At 35.4% G+C, this 23,098-nt stretch overlaps 3 protein-coding genes across 3 annotated transcripts; 2 read left to right on the top strand and 1 right to left on the bottom strand.

Moving 5' to 3' along the window:
* The first annotated feature begins 4,010 nt into the window (after positions 1-4,010).
* Positions 4,011-6,756, top strand: LOC123886221 (protein LAZ1 homolog 2). Its single transcript, XM_045935555.1, has 8 exons — positions 4,011-4,160; positions 4,617-4,673; positions 5,016-5,124; positions 5,237-5,421; positions 5,509-5,597; positions 5,900-6,149; positions 6,238-6,468; positions 6,592-6,756. The coding sequence occupies exons 1-8, from the start codon at positions 4,011-4,013 to the stop codon at positions 6,754-6,756; spliced, it is 1,236 nt and encodes a 411-aa protein (XP_045791511.1).
* A 605-nt stretch (positions 6,757-7,361) lies between these two features.
* On the bottom strand, positions 7,362-14,854 carry LOC123883940 (inter-alpha-trypsin inhibitor heavy chain H3-like). The gene is made up of 13 exons (XM_045932914.1): positions 14,115-14,854; positions 12,810-12,962; positions 12,322-12,534; positions 12,131-12,220; positions 11,924-12,040; positions 11,501-11,770; positions 10,525-10,678; positions 10,341-10,418; positions 9,787-9,887; positions 9,524-9,694; positions 9,301-9,375; positions 9,099-9,215; positions 7,362-8,011 (listed from the first exon to the last, which is right to left on the bottom strand). Exons 1-13 carry the CDS (start codon positions 14,505-14,507, stop codon positions 7,676-7,678), a joined length of 2,268 nt encoding a protein of 755 aa, XP_045788870.1. The 5' UTR covers positions 14,508-14,854; the 3' UTR covers positions 7,362-7,675.
* A 3,709-nt stretch (positions 14,855-18,563) lies between these two features.
* LOC123886220 lies at positions 18,564-20,423 on the top strand. The gene has a single exon (XM_045935553.1). It carries the CDS (start codon positions 18,627-18,629, stop codon positions 20,421-20,423), a length of 1,797 nt encoding a protein of 598 aa, XP_045791509.1. The 5' UTR covers positions 18,564-18,626.
* Positions 20,424-23,098: the final 2,675 nt, after the last annotated feature.

Below are 23,098 nucleotides of genomic sequence, written 5' to 3'. Positions count from 1 at the left end.
CTTTACTCGCCCTAGAAAGAATATTGAACATATTCACATTGTCCCCCTTAAACTTAACCCCAATAGCTTTCCCAATCTCCCACACATCATCCACCGCCAACTGGTCATTGCCGTGAACAGCCACCCAATTCGTCCAATCGTTGTTTATAGAACCCGACGAAACTGAATCTCCAGATGAAACATGACGGCTCATAGAGCAGGACCGATTGAACCCATCCCCGCCCCTGCGCCGATGAACCTTCTTCTATAAGGCCTTTAACACCTCACAGCGATCTTTGCTTGGCATTCTAGCCACTTTTTTAAGACTATGGAATGGATGACGCAGCACACCTCCTGCTTTCTTTCTCCTCGGATCCAGATCCACTTTCCGCTTAAGGCTCGGTCCGTTAAGAATCTGCTTTCTACTTTCCTTACTTGCTGAGAAGATCACTCCCGCATCCCCATAATTCTGATCCTGTAACCACTCCAAACTCCAAGGCCCAGATATAGTGGAACGCCTCGCCTCCGGGGGACAAGAACTAGTGCGCTTACTAAGAAGCGGCCGACAAATAGAAGAAGCCGTTGCATCCCCCGATGGGGGGACACATCTTTCCGACCAACTGGTTCTCCCACCACTTCCTGAGAGTCCATTCTTAAAACTGAATTGGTCCCAACTCCCGCCGAACCAGGATTAGCTTCAAGCTTATCTAGAAACTTTTCATCCTGCATGCCTTGAGGTTTATTATGATCCTCCACTTCAATCCCTTCCTTAAACTGATTAACTAACAAATCAACATTGCGATTAACCTCATGATCATCTAGACCCTCGCCACAAGAAGATTCTGCCTCACTCTCCTCTTCAAAGAGACAAGAATCCTCTCCCAAAGCATACCCCCACTCCTCCACAACCTTAATCTCTACTTGAATGCCATCTACCAAGACAGTCACACTTCTTTTGATTATGTCAAGTTCAGGTGTAGCGATCAAAACCCGTGCGAAGTCGAGACGATTCTTTTCAGCAGAACAACAATCAGTTCGAAGAAACCCTCCACAATCAAAAACACACAACTGAAAGAATTGCTCGTTCCAAGCATGAATGGGAACACCATACAAGCACACCCAAGCCCCTCTCCGATAGGGTGAAGTCTCATTTTCCCACCTCGTCCAGCTCGAAAAAACAAGTTTGAAAAAATCCTTAGCACTGTCGAACGTGGCATTAGTGTCAGTATTCTCTATATTACGAACAAAAACCTTATCAGCGCCCATTGGTATGAGAACCAAATCATTAAAGCCTGCATCCCTTATCCTGTTCTGCAGCACAGGAATCGCCTCACCATTGACAACTGAAGCCACTACACCATTAAGGGCCCACTTAGAATCATCGGGTTTTGAATGATAACTTCGCAGGAAGACTTGACGCTCCTTAACTGCATTATCTGGCTGCTCGTTTGGGGTCCTCGTCACCATCTTTGTTGAGTCAGCCTTTTTAAGTAACTCCTCCTTCCTAGCCCCTAACTTGATAACTATGTCCCCCACCTGCACTCCTTCCGGGGCTTCACTACCTTTCTTTTCCGCCCTTAAATCTAAAACTTCAGCACAGTTGGAATTTTGTCTCGGCATCTTGAAGCTGTCAACGCTTCCTATGGGTGCTACCTGCCTCATCGAACTTTGTCTCCCTGCTTTCGACGGCTGCACTTTGACACCTGTTTCCATTCCATCCTTTTGCCTCTCCGGGTTCCTTCCCAATTCAAAAGCATTACGGTCAAACATGGCTACGCTAGCTTTAACACGGAAGTAACCAAACCAGACATTGTTAAGGGCCTTCATCAATTTTGTCACATTCTTAACATTGAAAAATTTGACAAATCCATAGGGTTGACCGTATCTATTTTTTTTTTTTTGCGACGAACACATCCTCCAGCACACCACAAACTTCGAAACCCTTTCTCAGATAAAAATTCGACATTTGTGCTGGAAAATTTGTAAAATAAAAAGAAACGTACCGTTTAAGGGCAGACCCCGAAGCACCTCCCACACCATTGTTATTCTCAACATTCATAACATCACCTTTCCTCTGATGTGAGGCCTCTTTCACAACACCTTCACCGTCAACTCTCTCTTCCTTATCCATTCCATTAACAGTAGCAGTTGCAGGTCTTGATTCCTTCAACGCCACGTCCTTCCTCCTCCTCCCACCGCCATCACCTTCACCGCCAACCCTGTTATTCACTTGCTTCGCTAATCCTTGTACCGTTCCCTTTTCGATTGCCACATCGCGTCCTTCCTTCTCCTCCCAGCCGTTCTTACTCCGGTCTGTACCTGCAAACGAAACGCCGTCCTTCTCCATATCCTTTGAACGCCCACGCCGATCAATCATCTCAAGCCGCCGCCGTGCTCCTTTTGAAGCGGATCGAGAACGATGATGGGTTGATGATGATCGCGTATGTTTCCTTTTGCCTGATCGATGGATTGTGTTCATCCCTCTGTTGTAAAGCGATCTACTTCTTCCTGAACGGTTGCGATCGTCCACTTGGTGATTGGGATCAAGACATCTATCGAGAGAGCAATCCTGTCCAGGCTTTGATTGCATTTTGTTTTGAAATCCTCTGTTCTGTCTCACTCTGTCCAGCCCCTCTTCGTCGTGTCGTAGCGCTTTCCAACGTCGCCGTCTTACCTCGGTCCATTCTCCGCTATTTGCTGAAGACCCACCCCTTTTCTGCCTTGCTTTCGGTAAAGGCGGTGACCGGAACGGCCGCTCTAGGCTTGCCCTAGATGCAGCGTTGCTCCTTCTCTCTCTACCCCTCTCTCTCTCATAATTTTATTTCTAGTATTTGCACACAGGAATGTAAATTTGTTGCCTGTTCAACTTCTTTATTTTTAGGACGACATTGTAAAAAAAAAAAAAAAAAAAAAGACATGTCTTGGTCTCTATAAATTTTGAGTACGATGAAGCAACGTGTCATGATGTGGAATGACAAGCAAAACGTGTCAAGCCATTGTAAAGGATTCTTTGTTTGACATGGCATAACAATACACATTTTGTTGCACTTCTATGTTGCAACAAAATATAAAATAAATAAAAAATTGTAATTCATTGCTACATCCATATATCGATTCGTAACAGTTGGTTAAGAGTGGTTTCATACACATAACATTTCTGAATTTGGATTGTGGAAGCCAAAGGTTTTCTTGTTAAATATAGGTCGGTTTTGTCTTGTTTTTATTCGTTGATCTACTTTTTATGTGTTGATTGATTCTTTAATCGTGTTTTGTGTAACACAAGTTATAATGTTCTATTTATAACATAGATAATATGCATATTCCTTTGTAAATTTATGTAATGTGAAATTTTATTTTTATGATTGTTATCCTAGTAATAAACAACATGCTAGAAAACGTAGACACATCTCACACATGTGAATCCTTAATATTAATAAAGTCACTTTAGAGATTCAAGCACAAAAGTGTGTGTGATAAATGAGTTTGGATGAAAAATGGGCAAGTTGATCAATTTTGGATAATCCTATTTTGCATTTTCAAAGATTGATTGAATCTATTATAGGTTGTTTTGGTACTATCTATTAATCACGGACACAAACACTGATACTAGATATGGTGCAAACACTGGTAGCTGACATGTTGACATCATGTAATAATTTGAGAAAATGAATCATTTGTATGCAATTCAATGTGACATGCATGTTGTACCGTGTTAAGAAGTCTTACATCAGTTGTGAGATAGCCGGTAGAGACAATTCTCAACTTACAAACCGGTTTTGTAGGTTGAGTTAGGCCAAACTTTCCGGTCTAAAAAATCCACCTTTAATCAAAAGTGTCTCAGGTTTATAGAGTTTGGTATACTAAAACGGGATACTCTATTAAATGTTGCTATGAACTCAAGCTTAATTTATTGTTGCATTTTTCATGTTTTGCTGATCATGAATCACAACAATAGGAGAAGCTTTCATAAATATTCAATTTACCTGCGAAAATTTTGTAGTACTTGAAGATAAAGATGCTTGAGGTGAGGAATGGCATCAAATCATTTCTCAAACTCTGAAGGAATATATAACATTTTTCATCAACCTGCTCTCATCATTGCCGGATGTTCGGTGTTTGTAGCTCTTGTGCTCTCCATTTTTCTCATTTTTCAACATCTTCGATCGTATACCAATCCTTCGGTACATTTTTTTTCCTCTCTCGTAGCTATGTTGTTTTATATATTTTTTTTGTTTGCTTTTTGTATGACATGAATTGTAGGTAAGTTCTATGAAGCTTGGTCATATATAGTGTTTTAAAATGTATTTACTAGCAATATCGACTCTTAAATGATCATAATGTGAAATGCATTTAGTTAGTTAAAGCCTGCGAAACACAAACACCTACATGTTGACAACAACAATAATTTAAGAAAATGAAGTGATTGAATGTAACTATATGTGTCAGTGCCATATTGATGTCGGTCACTGATGTGTCCCGACACACCTTTAATCTGAAGTGTCGTTGCTACATAGATTAAAACTCATGCATGTCTGAAAAAAGAGAGAAAGTAACAAATTATGTGTGCTTTTGCTTATTCTAGTTGCAACATTTTATTTTGAAAATGAGTTTTACAATTTAGATTGGTTCACATTCAGGAACAAAAATGGATTGTTGCTATCATTTCTATGGTCCCAGTCTATGCTACCGAGTCTGTAAGATTCTAATACTCTTGAGAAACATATTTCTGATTTCATTTTAGCAGAATGTTAGGCTCATCTTTAACTTTTCAGAACTGTTTTTGAATTGGTTTATTTGAGCTTTTATATTGACATAAGCACTTGTGATACTGTTTGAAAGAGCTTATGGAAACAACTTATCACATGTCCATAAGCTGTTTTCAGCTTGTTTCAGTAAGCTGTTCAGGACAGCTTATGGAAAGAGCTTATATCTTATATGAAAACAGGGACTGTGTGTCTAAAGCTATGAGACAACGAGATTGCAGGCTATTCATCGATGATAACTCGGCTTTTATATATTCTTCTCTATCATTTCAGATAATTTCTTTGTGGAATCCAAACTTATCTTTAGCATGTGACATTTTAAGAAACTACTATGAAGCCTTTGCTCTATATTCTTTTGGCAGATATCTCATCGCATGTCTTGGTAAGTTGCCTACTGTTAATTCAATAGCATAGGAATATAGCTAATGTGATGCTAAATGTCGGAACTTCGAAAATATTTTGCATAGTTCTTTTCTTTAAATGAAAACTGTTAGGTGGTGAAGGAAAGGTTGTAGAACTACTTGAAGATGAATCTGAAGAAAACATCAAAAAGCCCTTATTGCACGACTCCGATGAGAATAATGGCACAGAACAAAGATCATTTTGCAACTTCTTTTGGCATCCATGCAGGCTTGGAAAAGATCTTCTTGCTATCGAAAAATTTGGTCTTGTCCAATATGTAGGTGATAAAATTTTCCTTAGCAAGGGTCCATTAATGCTTTAAAGTGACTATAAATAAGCGTAATTTCACTTAGATACAGTGCAGATGATCCTAAAGACTGTTTGTGCATTCTTAGCAATGATACTGGAACTTTTTGGTGTTTATGGTGACGGGGAATTCAAATGGTATTACGGGTATGTTTCTTATACAAAACTAGATTAGTGTAATTTCGATACACTGTCAATCAATCACAATCAACCGTAATGCAAATTTTAAAATAGTTATAATTAGAGCTAAACGGTTTCGGGGCTGGAACCACTTGATGCCAGAAGTGACCCCCAAACCAGATTAGGCAGTCTAGTGGGCCGGATACTGGTGGTGAAAACCAAAAAAAAAAAAGTTAAACATTTTCAATGATCCGAAGCTTATAGTGTAAAAAATCTTTATACTGACACATCTCATAAGGTTTATCGTAGCGTCTTGCATTATTTTGCAGGTATCCATATATGGCTGTAGTATTGAACTTCAGCCAGATGTGGGCATTATATTGCCTTGTGCAGTTCTATAATGTTACTCATGAGAGACTTCAACCGATAAAGCCACTTGCAAAGTTCGTCAGCTTCAAGGCTATAGTATTTGCTACTTGGTGGCAAGGTCTCGGTATTGCGCTATTGTGTACGTTTAGAGTGCTACCAAATGACGGAAAATTACAAACCGGACTGCAGGACTTCTTAATCTGTATAGAGGTGGTTCCCTCTTTGTCAGAACTGCACACAATCTTTCGATTCTTTTTCGTGCAAAGACTAATTAGAACTTGTGTTCATGATGATGCAGATGGCCATTGCAGCTGTTGCTCATGTATTTGTATTTTCCGCAAAACCGTATCATTTTCTTCCCGCTTCTCCTGGAAAAGTCAAGAAGGAAACTATAGAAGCGAAATTGGATATAGATGAAGGGGGAGAGCATAAACCAGCTGTGCTTAAAGAGACGACGACTCAAGTGGAGGCTCCAAGAACAAGTGTCAAAGAGAGCGTCCAGGATATAGTTGTTGGCGGTGGACAACGAGTAAGTTACTTGCATAACAAATAAACATAAGTTGTATTAATCGTCATTTTTAAGACTTAGTCCCATCGTATTCATTGGTTTAATTTAATTTTCTTGTATATATCATCACTCAACAACGAACAGGTTGTCAAGGATGTTGTACTGACGATAAATCAAGCAATAGGGCCGGTTGAAAAGGGAGTGACTAAAATTCAGCAGACTTTACATCACAAAAAAGTGGTTTCATCAGATGAAGAGGAAGAAGAAACAGATATGGAAATTGAGACTAATGTCACAAAATCTCAGTGAACAAAGGGAATGATATGGCAATAGTGTAATTATATGGATTAAAGAGAAACTGAGTTTTCCTTTGTTTTTCAGATTAAAGATTACAGACTATATGTGAAATGTTGTAGCCGTTTTACATTGGAAATTTCATGCAAATGCTGATGCAGCTTCATATAACAATTTTCATCCAATATGACTAGTGCTAGAATAGATTGTATTTATATAATTTCTCATATACTAACCAAAATGAATCAATGATAAAATGATTAAGAGGTCCTTTAAATATTTTGTAGTTTTAAACAATAAGCATCCTTATTTTTTTGTTGAGAATAATGCTTAAATTTTTTTTTGAAGATTTTATATTTAAATATATTTAAAATAGATATTATTAGGATTTAAGATTTATATTTCTAAATTTTAAAAATATCTTTAGAATATTTAAGATTAGTTCTTTATTTTAATTAAAAGATATGACGTAGAATTTTGTTTGTTTTATTTGTAGTTATATATGTAGTCATAAATTATTTCTAAACCGGAATCTTAGGATACCACCACTAATAGAAGGACAAGGACAGGAGATTTGAACACCAGCCAGCCATAGCTATGATGAATATATGCGAGTAGTATTCTCTATATAACAATATATTTCACGGGAGTTTCTCATATAAAAATATATTCCACTAAATTCCACAATATAAAATACAAAAATATAAAATAAGCAAAGATCATTGCAAAAAGAAAATGATGTTTCTTTTTTACTTCCTATTGAAAATTTAATATGCTGGCCTAAAACTCTTGGAAAATCTAATACATTTCCATGATTCTGGAGATAAGAAAAAAACTGAACTATAAAATGAAACAGATGAATTAAGGATATACATTTTCATGATTTCATCCTCAAAAACAATTATTTCTATTGATACAACAAATTTTTTATATTTCATGTGTCATCTCCAGAACAGCATATATCTGAACAACAGCTGAGGCAACTGTAACATCCTAAACCAATACAAAGCTGAGAAAATACAGTTGCACATTGGTTGTTTATTTTGATACAGCATTTTATGCAACACATGCAACAGCAAAGGTTGAGGCACCTGCTACAACAATCTGAGGCAGCCTTAGCAAACATTTCAGCACTATCAGGCAATGTTTCTACAGCTCCTGGTGGAATGTTCTCAACAGTTGCAGCCAAGTTGCCAAATCCTATACCTGTTTTTGGAAGCAAAAGCAGTCTCTCTCCTTGGACATCTTCACCTTTTTTCTTTTTTGATACCTTTTTGCAATGATTTTCAAAGAATGATCAGAAAAGTTTGTTATGAGTACAAGTTTATATGTTATATCACAATATATACTATGAAGCACGGACACAGATAGTGGCGGAGCCATGATTATTAGAGTCTGGGCAAAATTTCACATGTGATATAATATATAAATAGTCCAACAAAAAATCTCAGTTTTGCCATAAACTAACCCCTAAAAATCTCAGTTTTACCAAAAACTAACCCCTAAATATACCAATAATTTTGGCCATAGCCCAGGCAACTGCCCAGGCTTGCTGGGCCTTAGAAACTCCCCTGGACACAGACACATATATCGGGCATGACAAAAACACTGACACGTCAACATCGATAAAAATTTGAGAAAATGATATAATTCAACATAATCATAAGTCCCAGTTTCGCACATTGACGTGTGTCCAACACCGGGACATGCCTACTCCAAGGAGTGTCTATGCTTCATAGATTATGAGGATTGAATTACCAATTGGCTAGTTTAGTGATAACCCTTTACATTGTATATTAAGGATTTAGGATTTATGGTGTATTTCATTACGTGTTTTTCGTATGATTCTTCACATAAAATTCACATTTTTTGGTTATAACAAACTTTTGAGAAAAATGTGGATTTGAGAAATCATTGATAGTTATGAGTATTTTATGTGAAAACCAACACAAAAAGCATCTAATGAAATGCACCTAAACTTTGTCCTAATAATTGATGTAAAAAACTTTTACAAATTTTTAAGTTATATTGCACCATGTGGATATTTATACAAGTATTTTAGAAAGTAATATTGCAACACAACGTGATGGTGAGACATGATTGGACTAGAGTGTAAAGTTATTTTACATTGTCAGTATATAGTTATTAAACTTTATACAACAATATTCTTTTATTACGAAAAAAAAGGAAACATGCATTGTTAGTGTAAATAAGTTGTACACTGACGTCAAATGAGAATTCAGTATTTTGCGGTTATAACGTAGGAATATCATGATTCATGAGTTCTCGCTTGATGTCTATATAAAATTATTTTGCAGTGACAATGCATCTCCATTAAACTCATATGGAATACATACCTTTTTTCCATCTGATTGCTTGGCTGATTGCTTGGCTTTCACTACACGGTCAATCTCAAGAACTGCCATACGTGTATACTCGGACAAAAAGCCGGTTTGTAAGCTCAATTTTGAAACCTGCCAATTAAAATGATGTGATACAAGAAAAAGTATTAAAATGATGTGAATACGTCGAGTGATGATGCAGAAAGTAATTACAAACCTTCTGTTCTATTTCTTTACTTGAAGTAAGCCATGCTTGAGCAGTAAGATACTCTATTTGTTCTCTTGCAAAAACCTGTTAAGGAAAAATGTGCGCAACAGAATTTCAATTTATATTCAATAATGAAAAACGATTAGATTCTCTCAAGAAATTGTCGGTATAAATAATTCTTTATAACAAAGAAACTTAAATTTTAAATATGCTATATAGTTTAGAACATTACCCTTTCTACAGGCATGTCCTTAGCACTTTGTAACTCCAAATTTATTTCGAAGTTACTGAAATCGGCCAAGATACCTTTTACTTTAAGAACTTCTGGAAAGTTTCCCTTGTATTTTCCAGATAAAGTCAATGGACCATCTGACGAAAGATCGGGAATATGTGAAGGGTACACCTATACAAACATTGAAAATAATGGCATCAGAGAGATACAGGATCAGGGAAAGCTAGATAAAAATGCAACACATACAACCGAAAAAAGTTTACCTCAAATTCATCAAGATCATCCAATACGTCTATTGTAATATTTGCAAGAACAAGAGACGAAGCTTTGCCAAAAAGTTTTCGCATTTGAGGCTCGACCAAATCTGGCAATAAATAAATAATTGAAATACATCATAGTCACATTGAAGATACACTTCTAGTCTTCAACAACTAACGATTTTAAAAGCGTGAAAAACATGCTAACTCGCAGACACACCTAATAGTAATGGTAAATCAGAATTTTTATCTACTTTTGTTTCAAATAGTTATGCATCTCTTGCAATTAAGAGACGAGAGGCGTTATTTTTTTGCAAGAGAGCTTTTGGATAAGCTTCATGAAACTTGTATGTAAAGTGTCAACTCAGTGTCATAGAACACGATCAGGTTTTCCGATTAGGATGCATAGATTATGCAACCAACCTCTTGTTATGCATATGTTTATTGACATTGATAATAAAAAATTCTCTAGAACCCAACAATGTCACTAAGCTTATAAAAAAAGAACGATAAACAATGAAAATGATATTTACTTTTTGAAGTTAAAATTCAGAACTTGCCTACATCTAATGCGGCAACATGTTGACCCTTACTAATCATAGCAAGCATCTTCAAGAAATATTGATTGCAGAATGAACCTGAGATTGAATGAAGTTTTATGATTAGTATAAGAATAATAAAATTTCAACTCGAAAATAATGTGATACAAAATTAGAATTTTGATTTAGTCTATATATATGATACCTATGCCAAAAGTATAAATTCGGGGGAACATTGATTCTCCTGTGATCCTATTCTTTATCATATCACAAGTTTGTCTCTCATCTTCAACAGTTCCATCTGTAACTAGGAAAATAATTGGAACTGAACTTCGGGCATTCGATAGCATCTCTATTGCCTGAAAAGAAACAGCAAGATAAATATATATTACATCTACTGATAGAACCAGCAATTCTAAGGTAAACTTCAAGCTCTTACAATGGTGGAAACAGAAAATAGAATGCATAAACCAGAGTTCTATGAAACATAACATTTTGGTTCTATATGCATCAAGTTGAGTCTACATTGATTTGTTAGTTCAGTTCTTGACATTTCGGTTCAGTAAGCAACCAATTCTATGTAGAGGAGTGCTAGCAACACACTCTTTAACAAACACACTCTAACACACTTTCTTCTATTGGTTAAAATTTATATAGGTCCCATAAAAATTATATGGGTCCATATTTTTTTATGGGACCCATGTGAATTTCAACCAATAAAAGAGAGTGTGTTAGAGTGTGTTTGTTAAAGAGTGTGTTGCTAGCATTATTCTTCTATGTAAATTAAATGGACGATGAAGATTAAAACCAAGAATCCAGTGTTGTCAATTGAAGATCACGGAAAATAGTCAAATTCTGCTATGCTACAGTGCTATAGGAAAATAATCCCTCGAGCCTTGTGGAAACCAAATGGGAGGCAAACTCTCCCTAAGAGTTTTAACACTACTGCATGCCCAAGTCATGGATCGAACCCAGGATCTTGGCTAAGCTAGAAGAGACTCGTGCCATCTCATCTATAGCGTCGTTATAATCTCTATTTGATGACACTTTATACTACATAGCATATTGCAGAACTATAGCAATTTATTCAAATTCCACTATTTGACAACACTGTATCAACCAGAAACTAAATAATGGACGCAAGAGAAAAAAAGGAAAAAGTGTATGAACATCAAAGTTACCATGTTCAATGGACGCAAAAGATTTGTATCACCTCCAGCAACAAAGTTTATGTTGATCCATTCAATGGCCCTATCAACAGCATCCGTCGAAGCCATTTCCATTGAAGTTGAAAACTGATATATCTCTCCATTAAATGCTATGATACTAAATGAATCACCAGGATCAAGCTTATAGAGAGCAGCTGATAATGCTTTCTTTATGTCTTCGATTAACTTTCCTCGCATGCTTCCACTTATGTCAATAACGAACACAATGTCTTTTCTGAATACCTAGACAAATTAAATAAACTTCACAACAAATACTTGTGAAAAAAATTAAAAGTATCTTGCAATAACTGCATAAACAAATTTATTTTGTCGCACTTTATCTCAATTGAAAAGCTCCTCCGGCAATGAGAACAAAAGTTTAGAGACTTTACCAACCTTCGTATTCTGAAGATTTCCAGAAGAAAGGTACATGCAAAACGTCTCTCTCTGGTCAACATCATCCACAGATGCAGATTCCAAGAAAAAACCACCATTTATTTGACTTGAAGATACCTGTATTTATTAACATAATATGCCAATAAGCGCAGATTTCAACTGAAGCTGCAAATAACAACGATATTAAAATCGACCATCGAGTCTTACAGCATATGAGAAATTAATATCAAATTTTGACCACGAGAGAACATCAGTTTCATTCGAGAAACTTTTGCTTCCAGCATTGCGCTTTACTTCCTGTGAAGTTACGAAATAGAACCACGTTATCACACATGTGGTTAATTTGTCATACATAAAATTTCAACTGCAATCTAACAAAAATTTAAACAAATATTAACCTTCATTGGATGACTTGATGTCTTGCATGTAACCTCACTACCGGTAGCAGCATTCACGTTTATCAGTATCTTTTCTTTTTTAGACATTCTTTTCCCAGCAGGGTTGACGAAATCGGGAAAGTTAAATGGCACATTTAAGGAGAACACATCATTGCCGCATATTATCTTTTGAGACCAATTAAGTTTAATTGATAAATTTGAACCTCCATCTATCTGTTACAAACAAAAATCAGAAGATAACATAACCAACCAAATGGGTCTCGATATCCATAACCTTCAAATATACGAGGAACCGACACACGTACTAAGACATGGACACCAGAAACGACACTGCCTGTCTGACACTTAAACATCAATAATAGTTCAAGTGTCAAACTGTCAAAGTGATAAAATGTAACCACATATGTTGTGTTGTATCAGACACCAGATACTTTTTTAATCTGAAGTGTCGGTACTACATAGTTCAAAATACATAAACTATATATTACCTGTGGTATAGTCAAAGTAAACATATTCGGCTTGAGAAAGCCTCCTTCTTGAGTCGGCACATTCTCCTTGCCACCAGTTTTGTATTCCATATCAACCAGTTGAGTAGAATATGATTTCCTATGAACACTGACCTCCACACCTAGAATTGAACCCTGTTAGCCAAATGGTATCAGAACACAAAATCTGATACACCTTTAAAACATTACTATTCAAATGTAACTAGTTTTCAAAACAATTATTCATAGCTAATTTCACAATGAATGTCAAAGAATTTACTATTTCTTATGTGTATTTTTATTTTTGACAACAAGACATTATCTATAAACCTGTATTTTATTTAACCAAACGAATTGGCTCAAGTGGTTAATGAGCTACCCATAAAGAAAAATTGTTTTGGAGAATTGGCCAAATTTCGGATTACCAAAACCTCATTCCCCGATAACCAAAGAGTTAACACAAAAAAAAAAATATTATTTAACCAAGTGAATTAGCTCAAGTGTTAATGAGCTCCTAAAGGACAAATCGTTCCATAGAACCAACCCAACTCCGAATTACCAAGTGCAGATTTAATGACTTTAGCGTCGTCAACGTTGCAGATCCGGATGCATGACTATTCCGGACATTTGAATTTTGTCATATCAACTGTAGCCTTTGTCAAAGACATTAGGCCGTTTTATGCTATTACCTTGGATGTTGTGAGCTTGTTCGCAGATTCATCCTTATTAGTTTTTAGCGAAATTGAATATGTAATGATTTTGATTAATGTATTTTCTATGAATTTTAACGAATGAATGAACGAACATCGTTGTTTTTGAGTAAAGAAAAAAAGGACGAATCGTTCCATAGAACCAAGAACCTCATTCCTTGGAACGAGAGAGTTAATAAATAAAATAAATTATTTGGGTCGGTGGATAGAATTTCACCCCTTAAGGTGAATAAATGGAGAATCACAAGTTCAAAATTCGGCCCTGTATTTTGCAATATCATACCAATTGAGCTATACTCATTTCTTTTTTGGGTATTAATCCTCTAGTTCTAGGAAAGGAGGACTTGCTAATTCAGAGTTTGGCCGCAAAAATTATTCCCACCAGAAATCAAATTCATTTTCCTCAACGATTAGTTATATAGATCATTAACCACGAGCTTAAAAAGGTAAAAAAATATTTTTTTTAAAAAAAGTGTATTTTGTTAAATTTTACATTAATATCATATTAATCTAGACGAATAAATAAGTAAAATATTTCTAATTTCCGTTTCTGCAAAAATAAATAAAACGAAAATAACATTGAGAAAAAGACACAAACCTGAGAACCCATAGGAACAGCAACAACACAATCACAAGACCTACTCCCAGAAACACAATGAAGCCTCCAAGAACCAACAACCTCAACAAAAGCACTATCCAAATAACAATCAACCTTACAATCAACAACATTAATCATTTGTAACGGAATAAGCGCAGGAGGATCACACCTTCCATGGACGTGCGGTTGATAGCTAGGTATATCAGGATTATCAACAATAGAAGGATCATGAATAACCGCATAAACCATAGGTGATGTTGGTAAAAAACCAGTATTCGATTTCACCATTGTTGTTGGTGGTTTTGGTGGTGAAACTGCTCTGTCATTTCCGAAATATATTCTTTTTGATAATTTGATTCCTTCTTCAACCGCTTTTGAAAATTCTTCAGCCATTGTTGACGGAAGGAGATGCAAATTGGGAATGGTGGTTCCTTCTTTGTTTCTCCTTAGGCCACCATTGGCATTGGCAATGAGGTTTGGATTTTCATTTTTTTTCTTTCTTGTTGAAATTTGTTTAGTTTTTGGTTTTTTTGTGGAGTTGATAAAAATAGATTGTTTTTAAACAGAATTAGGAAAGGGAAGTTGGTGAGGTGGCACATTGGAAATGGATTCAGCGTGTCCTTTGTCATGTGACTCCCATTGAACTTTTGTTTCGCCTTTGTTTGTTCCATAAAATGATTGTAGCCATGTAGGTAAGTTTGTCTTGTGGAATTGGACGTGTTTTTTCTTGAGTAGACAAGTCTTGTGGAATTCTCCGTCTAAGAACACCTACAACTGAGGTCTCCTAAGTTCTACACAGCCTGGCGAGGGAAGGAGGCAACAACATGGATCCTCCACCGTACATTACAAATCGGATGGTCCATATGCAATACAGCGCGCGTCAAAATGCACATCAGTAAATAAGTTCATTTTGTTTTTATTGGTAACTTTTTAATGGTCATCCATCTAAAGTGTCATTTAGAGCCTCTTTGTTTCGCATTTAAAAAAATAGATTTTTCTTTGAATTTTTTAAAATAGATTTTTTAAATGGCTTAAATGCAATTTTACTCCTTATATTTTAAAAAATGCAGAATTTTACCCCCTCCTATTTTAAAATGCGGAATTTTACCCCCCCTATTTTATAATTTGTTGGATTTTGCCCCCACCAAAATTCTGCACAAAATCTGTTTCTGAGCCTCAAGTTCAAAGCTTCTCACATAACTCAATTTGGATCAATAATTCACAAAACTGATACCGAAACGACCGTAATCGATTTAGCTTTCCACAGAATCAAACCCCACTAAATTTGGAGTTACAGAGAGAAATTAATTATCGTTTTAGTGCAGCAGGTTTTGTGCAAAATTTTGGTGGGGGGCAAAATCCAACAAATTATAAAATAGGGGGGTAAAATTCCGCATTTTTCAAAATAGGGGGTAAAACTGCATTTAAGCCTTTTCTAAAACTGTTTTTTAAAATATTACAAGTTTTTTTATATTCGTTTTTTCTAAATTGAAACACTAATTTTGACATCATATAACATAAACACACATTATTGAAAACCAAAACATAGTCAAAATCACAATTTTTTCAAAAAGTTGTATTTCAAAAATGATTTTTATGAAAATCTATTTGAAATAGCTTCAAAATTAAATGATTTTTCGAAATTTTGATATCCAAAAAAATTTCAATAAAATTATCAAATACCTAAAATAACATTTTAAGAATAATTATTCAAACCAAATTTTCATTTGAAGCTTTTGTAAAAAATTTCTTTGTAAATTTTTTTACACAAAATTATTTAACACTATAAGAATCTATTTTAGAAAAATCTATAACAAACAAACCCTTAAAGTGGTGACCACTGTAACAACCCAAATTTATTATTCACTATTTAAGTGTTTAATTATTTGGTGATGTGGTTTTTAAGTAAGATAGTAACTTTAAGTTATTTATCGAGAGTTTTAGTTAACGCGCGAGTTAGTGAGAGTTAACGCGAGTTGGGCCAAGTTAGTGGGCTTGAGGCCCAATGGGCCTTGTGTGTGTGTGGAGCGCCCATATGGGCATAGTGAGGGAAGAGAGAATTCATTATTCTCTTTTGTTCTTGTGTTCTTGAGAGAAGAGGAGAGCTTGTAGAGCTAGGGCAAGGGGAGAGCTAGAGGTTCAAGATCAATCTTCGAGTTTTTCTTCGAATCCAGGTAAGAGAGTAGATTTCATATTCGTGGGTGACTCGAGGAAGGGGAGAATGTCGATTTCTCCTCACCCGAACTTCCTCCACCCCATTTTCGTTTTAGCTTAGGACGGATTTTCTTGATGGAAATCGTTCCTAAGATGCTTAATATGTTTAACATGATTTTAACATGATTAATGAACGAAAATAATGGTTAAAAACGAGTTTATGAAAGATTAAACTCAAGAACTTTGTGTTCTTGAGAGTTTTGATGAAAAAGTGTTCAATCTTTACTTTTTCGATGTTTATGATGTAGATCTGAGAAATGAACTGTCCTTTTGTGTTCATCCATGTTTGTTATGCTTGAATACAAACTCTTTTGGGATTTATAACATGAAAAATGGGATTTTTGGGTGATTTGGTGTAGAAAACGCAAGTTTTGAACTGTCCTGACAGGAGACACTCGCTAGGCCTTCGCTCAGCGAACGTGTGGCGAACAGCTCGCCACAGCTCGCTGCAGCTCGCCATGAGCAGGTGATCCCCTGGTGAGGTTCGCTTAGGCTCGCTAAGCCTTCGCTCAGCAAATAGTTCGCTGAAGCTCGCCAATGCTCGCCATGAGCAGGTGACTTCTGTTGAGGCAAAATCCACTTTTGATGTTTTAAAGATTACAAACATCTTTAATTATATTTTAAATGATTCTGATCATTTTGTTATCTAACAAGTGCTTTTGAGTGGCATAAGATTAAATAGATTCTAACAAACCACTTGCAAAGTAAAAATCCTGCAAAGCTGTTTCAAGACCATTCTAAGAACATTCTTAGCAGACAGACTGCAGTTTTGACAAATAAGCACGTTTTGGAATAAGTGCTTTCTGGTTTTTCAAGTCAACTAAGAACAAAACAAATAAGCACTTTACAATGGATTTATGGACCAAATCACTACAGGAGATAATCTCTTTTGGGATCAACAACATGTGATGGAATTTAAGTATATGCTTTCCTAGTCACATATCATGAAGAAAACCATGAGCTTGATCAATTGTGGTATTGGCCAACCAATAAATACATCTGATATAATATCATGGACCAATCACAAAGGAACAACCAGATTTTAACTATGAGTTGTATTGTACTTATGCAAAGTACACAAATGGAACATTCTTCCATGGCTTGTCATAGAAGTACAATTTTGTCTCATATGCTATTGTACTATTCCAGCTGGTTTTATTCTCTTGCTAAGGCTACTACTGATCAGTCCTTAGAGCTATCTAACAGCTGCACACCACAAGGAAGGAAGGATGAAGGTTCATCTTATTTGCTGGTGCAGTCAAGACTGTTTCAAGACCAATGCAAGACTGATCCTGCACACAGTTTTTCAAAACCATCTCCAACTGTCATGAGTCCTTTTCTGAGCATCCAAACGGCTATATCTGATACATGACAGTGGAAAGATGTAAGAAACAACTCATATACACTTGGCAACAGCTCATACTTATTTGGATCTTATGGATCAAAGCCAAAAGGAAATCAAGACTGTTCCAAGACTGAACAGAGAATCTGCACATTATGCAGAAGTTGTCTGCTGCATATAGAGCACTGAGTAACAGCTCTATTTTACTCTCTAACTGATATACTTGAAGGCCAAGCTTCAATCTCAAGCAAGCATCTATAAAAGGCAATCAAGTCCAAGGGAAAGAGCAAGAGTTTTCAAGCAATTCAAGTGATATAAATCCCATTCAATCTCTTTAGCTCAAAGTCCTTTTTAAGTCACTCTTTTGTATCATAATCTGAGTTCCAATCTCTTTAGAGTGCTTTCATCTAAGCTTCTCTTTTATAGTGAGTCTGAAATCAAGCTTAGAAACAAATCATCTATATTGTAATTGCTCAAGTCAATACGTGACTATTGATTGAGTGTTGATTGGTCAAGTTGACTAGGAAAGTTCAAAGCTCTAGGAGCTTTGGTAAGTTGTTGATCTTAGGTCAAGATCAAGGTGAATTTGTAAGTATTGGATCTGTAACTTTTAAGTGATTCTAGTGGACAAACTCACAGGAGGTGGGGACTGGACGTAACCCAAAGATTAGGGGTGAACCAGGATAACTCTTTGTGTTTATCTTCTTTCCCTTAAACTTTTATTTTCTGCAACTATTTTTACACAGCACAGATCATTCTTAGAACGATCTCACTGAGCACAAATAATTTTATCACTAACTATTTATTTTGTGACTTGAGTTTAAATTTTAAAAGGGTCACAATTCAAACCCCCCCTTTCTTGTGAAAAACTTTGCTACTTCAATTGGCATCAGAGCTCTGCCTCTAAAGGTTGAGCATCTAACAAGTGCTTAGAGGAAAAGATTCAGGAAGGAAGTATGTCAAAACCTGCAAAGTTTATTTCAGAAGGTGGATCATCAACTAGGCCACCACTATTTGAAGGAAATGACTACTACTACTGGAAAGATAAAATGGAGCTATTCCTAAGATCACAAGATAACTACATGTGGTCAGTGATTGAAAATGGAGAATACACACCATTGGCAAAAGATTCTACCACTCCAAAGCCTCAAGCTGAATGGACAACCACTGAAGCAGACAGAGTACTTTTAAATACTAAAGCTCAATTATTTATTAAAAGTGCTTTGTGCAGGGAAGAATATGACAGGATCATGCAATGCAAAAATGCTAAAGAAATGTGGGATACTCTCAAAACTCATCATGAAGGAACCAGTCGTGTCAAAGAAACAAGAATTGATATTGGTGTAAGAAAGTTTGAGTTATTTGAGATGAAGGAAGATGAATCCATTGATCAGATGTATGGAAGATTCACTATCATCATAAATGAACTCAACTCTCTTGGAAAAACATACACCACACATGAAAGAGTAAGAAAGATACTAAGATGTCTACCTAAAGAATGGAGGCATATAGTAACAGCCATCACAGAGTCAAAAACTCTCTCTGAAGTTAAAATGGAGGACTTAATTGGTTCTCTTAAAGCTCATGAAGCAATACTTCAAGAGGATAAATCTCCAAAGAAAAAGATGATTGCTCTGGACTCTCAAACAAAAGAGTGTCTTCAGCAGAAAGAAATTCTTTTCAGCAAAGACTTGCTTGATGAAGATAATGAAGAAGAATTTGCTCTACTCTCAAGGAGAATTCAAAGACTCATGATGAGAAGAAATCAAATGAGAAGAACATTTCCAAATAAAAGAAGTAGTGCAAAATCTGAAGTTGACATGAGCAAAATTCAATGCTATGAATGCAATCAATTTGGACACTACAAAAGTGATTGTCCAAAACTCAAAAAACCTTTTGCAAAGAAATCAATGATGGCAACCTGGGATGAATTAGATGAACTCCCAGAAGAAGAAGAGGAACAAGAAGCAAATGTATGCCTTATGACAAGATCAGAAACACACGAGGTAAATGCTGAAACTTGTTCTTCTTGTCAAAAAACTGAACATTTGTTTGATAACTTATTTTATGATAGCTTAACTCTAAATAAAAAATATGATCAGCTTCAGGAAGAAGTAACCAAAATTTCCAAAGAAAAGGATGAATATAAAACTGAAAATGAGACATTAAAAGAAATAATCAAAAACATGGAAATTGCTCATAATAGAAAATTAGAAGAACTTAGAGAAAATCATAAGGAACAAATCAAACCTAACATACAAATAGAAAATAGAAAACTAAAGGAAAATATTTCAAAGCTTGAAAATGACATAAACAAATTTGTAAAGTCTACTAAAACCTTTGAAAATATTCTAGGATCCCAAAAATGCAGTTCTAGCAAAACAGGCCTAGGTTTTGAAAATTACAACAATCAAAAATTATACAAGAAACTTTTTGTTCCAAATAAACCCATATACAAATGCTCTTACTGTCATAAGGAAGGACATCTTGAACCTTTTTGTTATAAAAAATCTAGACAACAAAATTATCATAGGAAATACTTTTCAGAACGATCTCAGAACATTCTTAAAAAACAGACTAGAAACTCTTCTTATCAACTTAAGAAGAGTCATTATAACACTAACCATCAAGGACCCAGAAAGATATGGGTACCTAAAAGCATGCTAAAAACAAATGCAGGAATGTCTTCTCACAGTCAAGAAGAAGCCATGGTACTTGGACAGTGGCTGCTCCAGACATATGACTGGAGATAGACAAAGCTTTCTTTCCTTTGAAAAGAAAGAAGGAGGATCAGTTACTTTTGGTAATAATGAGACAGCTACTATCAAAGGTAAAGGTACAATTGGTAAGATAAACTCTGCTAAAATTGAAAATGTCCATTATGTAGAAGGTCTTAAACATAACTTAATAAGCATTAGTCAATTATGTGACAATGGTTTTGAGGTTATATTTAAACCTGATACATGTGAAATCAAACACTCATCTTCTGACAAAATTCTTTTCAATGGATCAAGAAAGAAAAATGTTTATATCATATACTTAGATGAACTCCCTGATGAATCATGTTTTGTGTCTCTTGAAAGAGACAAGTGGATTTGGCACAAAAGGGCAGGACATATAAGTATGAAAACCATTTCAAAACTTTCTAAACTTGATCTAGTAAGAGGATTACCAAAGATAAGCTTTGATAATGATAAGTTATGTGAATCATGTGCAAGAGGAAAACAGGTAAAAAGTAGTTTTAAAATAAAGGAATTTATTTCAACCAAAAGACCTCTTGAACTACTTCACATAGACTTGTTTGGACCAGTCAGAACCACAAGCCTTGGAGGTAAGAATTATGGTTTTGTTATTGTAGATGATTATTCCAGATTTACTTGGGTGTTGTTTTTAAAACAAAAAGATGACTCTTTTGAAGCTTTCAAAAACTTTTGCTTAAAAGTTCAAAATGAAAAAGAAACAAAAATTATCTCCATTAGAAGTGATCATGGAGGTGAATTTGAAAACTCTCTGTTTGAAACCTTTTTTAATGAAAATGGTATTTCTCATAATTTTTCTTGTCCTAGAACTCCTCAACAAAATGGAGTTGTAGAGAGAAAAAATAGAACTCTACAAGAAATGGCAAGAACTATGATAAATGAATCAAATGTGGAAAAGTATTTTTGGGCTGAAGCCATAAACACTGCTTGCTATATCTTGAACAGAGTAACTATTAGAAAAGTTTTAAAGAAAACACCTTATGAAATCTGGAAGGATAAAAAACCTAACATATCATATTTTCATATTTTTGGCTGCTACTGCTACATTCTTAATATTAGAGATAATCTGGGTAAGTTTGACTCAAAATCAGACAAAGGAATATTCTTAGGATATTCTTTAACTTCAAAAGCATATAGAATTTATAACCTAAGAACTCAAGCTATGGAAGAAAGCATGCATGTAAAGTTTGATGAGTTTGAGGAACAAACAACCATAACTGCTGATGAGGAAGAGGAAACTACAAATCAGAAAAGGAAAACTAATGAAATAGAAGAATCCCCACAAGCTCCTCCAAGGACATGGAAAATGGTCAATTATCATCCACAAGAACAAATCATTGGAAGTACAGCAGATGGTGTAAGAACAAGAAGAGCTACTCAGAATAAAGAAAACAATCTAGCTATGATTTCTCAAATAGAACCAAAATCCATAGATGAAGCAATTATAGATGAATCATGGATTGAAGCTATGAAGGAAGAACTTCTGCAATTTGAAAGAAATGAAGTTTGGAAGCTAGTACCTAAACCTCAAGAAAATTCAATCATTGGTACTAAATGGGTCTTTAGGAATAAACTTGATGAAGAAGGAAAAGTTATAAGGAACAAGGCAAGACTTGTGGCTCAAGGATATAATCAACAAGAAGGCATTGATTATGATGAAACATTTGCACCAGTGGCCAGGTTAGAGGCAATTAGAATACTACTTGCATATGCATCTCATAAATGTTTAAAACTTTTTCAAATGGATGTCAAAAGTGCTTTTCTAAATGGATTTTTAAATGAAGAAGTCTATGTTCATCAACCACCTGGTTTTATTGATCAACATAGACCAGATCATGTTTTTAAGCTAACTAAAGCTCTTTATGGGCTTAAGCAAGCTCCAAGAGCATGGTATGAAAGATTAAGCACTTTCCTTTTAAACAATGGTTTTTCTAGAGGAAAAATAGATACCACACTTTTTAGAAAGGAAAACCAAAATGATCTTTTAGTAGTTCAAGTTTATGTTGATGATATCATCTTTGGAGCTACAAATGAAACAATGTGTGAAGAATTCTCAACCCTCATGCAAAGTGAATTTGAGATGAGTATGATGGGAGAACTTAGATTCTTTTTGGGTCTTCAAATCAAACAACTTGAAGAAGGAATCTTTATAAGTCAAGAAAAATATGTCAAAGATCTCCTCAAAAAGTTTAAGATGAATGAGGCTAAAATTATGCCTACACCAATGCATCCATCAACAAGTCTAGACAAAGATGAAAAAGGAAAGGATGTATCTGAAAAGGAATATAGAGGAATGATTGGATCACTCCTTTATTTAACTGCAAGTAGACCAGACATTGTCTTCTCAGTAGGGTTATGTGCAAGGTTTCAATCATCTCCAAAAGAATCACATCTCACTGCTGTCAAAAGAATTTTTAGATACTTGGTGGGAACACCAGATACTGGTCTATGGTACAAAAAGGGTTCACATTTTGATCTTATAGCATATTGTGATGCTGACTATGCTGGGGATAAATTGGAAAGAAAAAGCACAAGTGGAGCATGTCAATTTCTTGGAGAAGCACTTGTAAGTTGGTGTTGCAGAAAACAAAATACCATAGCACTTTCAACAACTGAAGCAGAATATGTGTCTGCTGCAAATTGTTGCTCTCAAGTGATTTGGATCAAAA

This window comes from Trifolium pratense, linkage group LG5, assembly GCF_020283565.1.
Source record: "Trifolium pratense cultivar HEN17-A07 linkage group LG5, ARS_RC_1.1, whole genome shotgun sequence".
Classification (NCBI taxonomy): Eukaryota; Viridiplantae; Streptophyta; class Magnoliopsida; order Fabales; family Fabaceae; genus Trifolium; species Trifolium pratense.
This window is presented reverse-complemented; position numbering and strand designations above follow the sequence as displayed.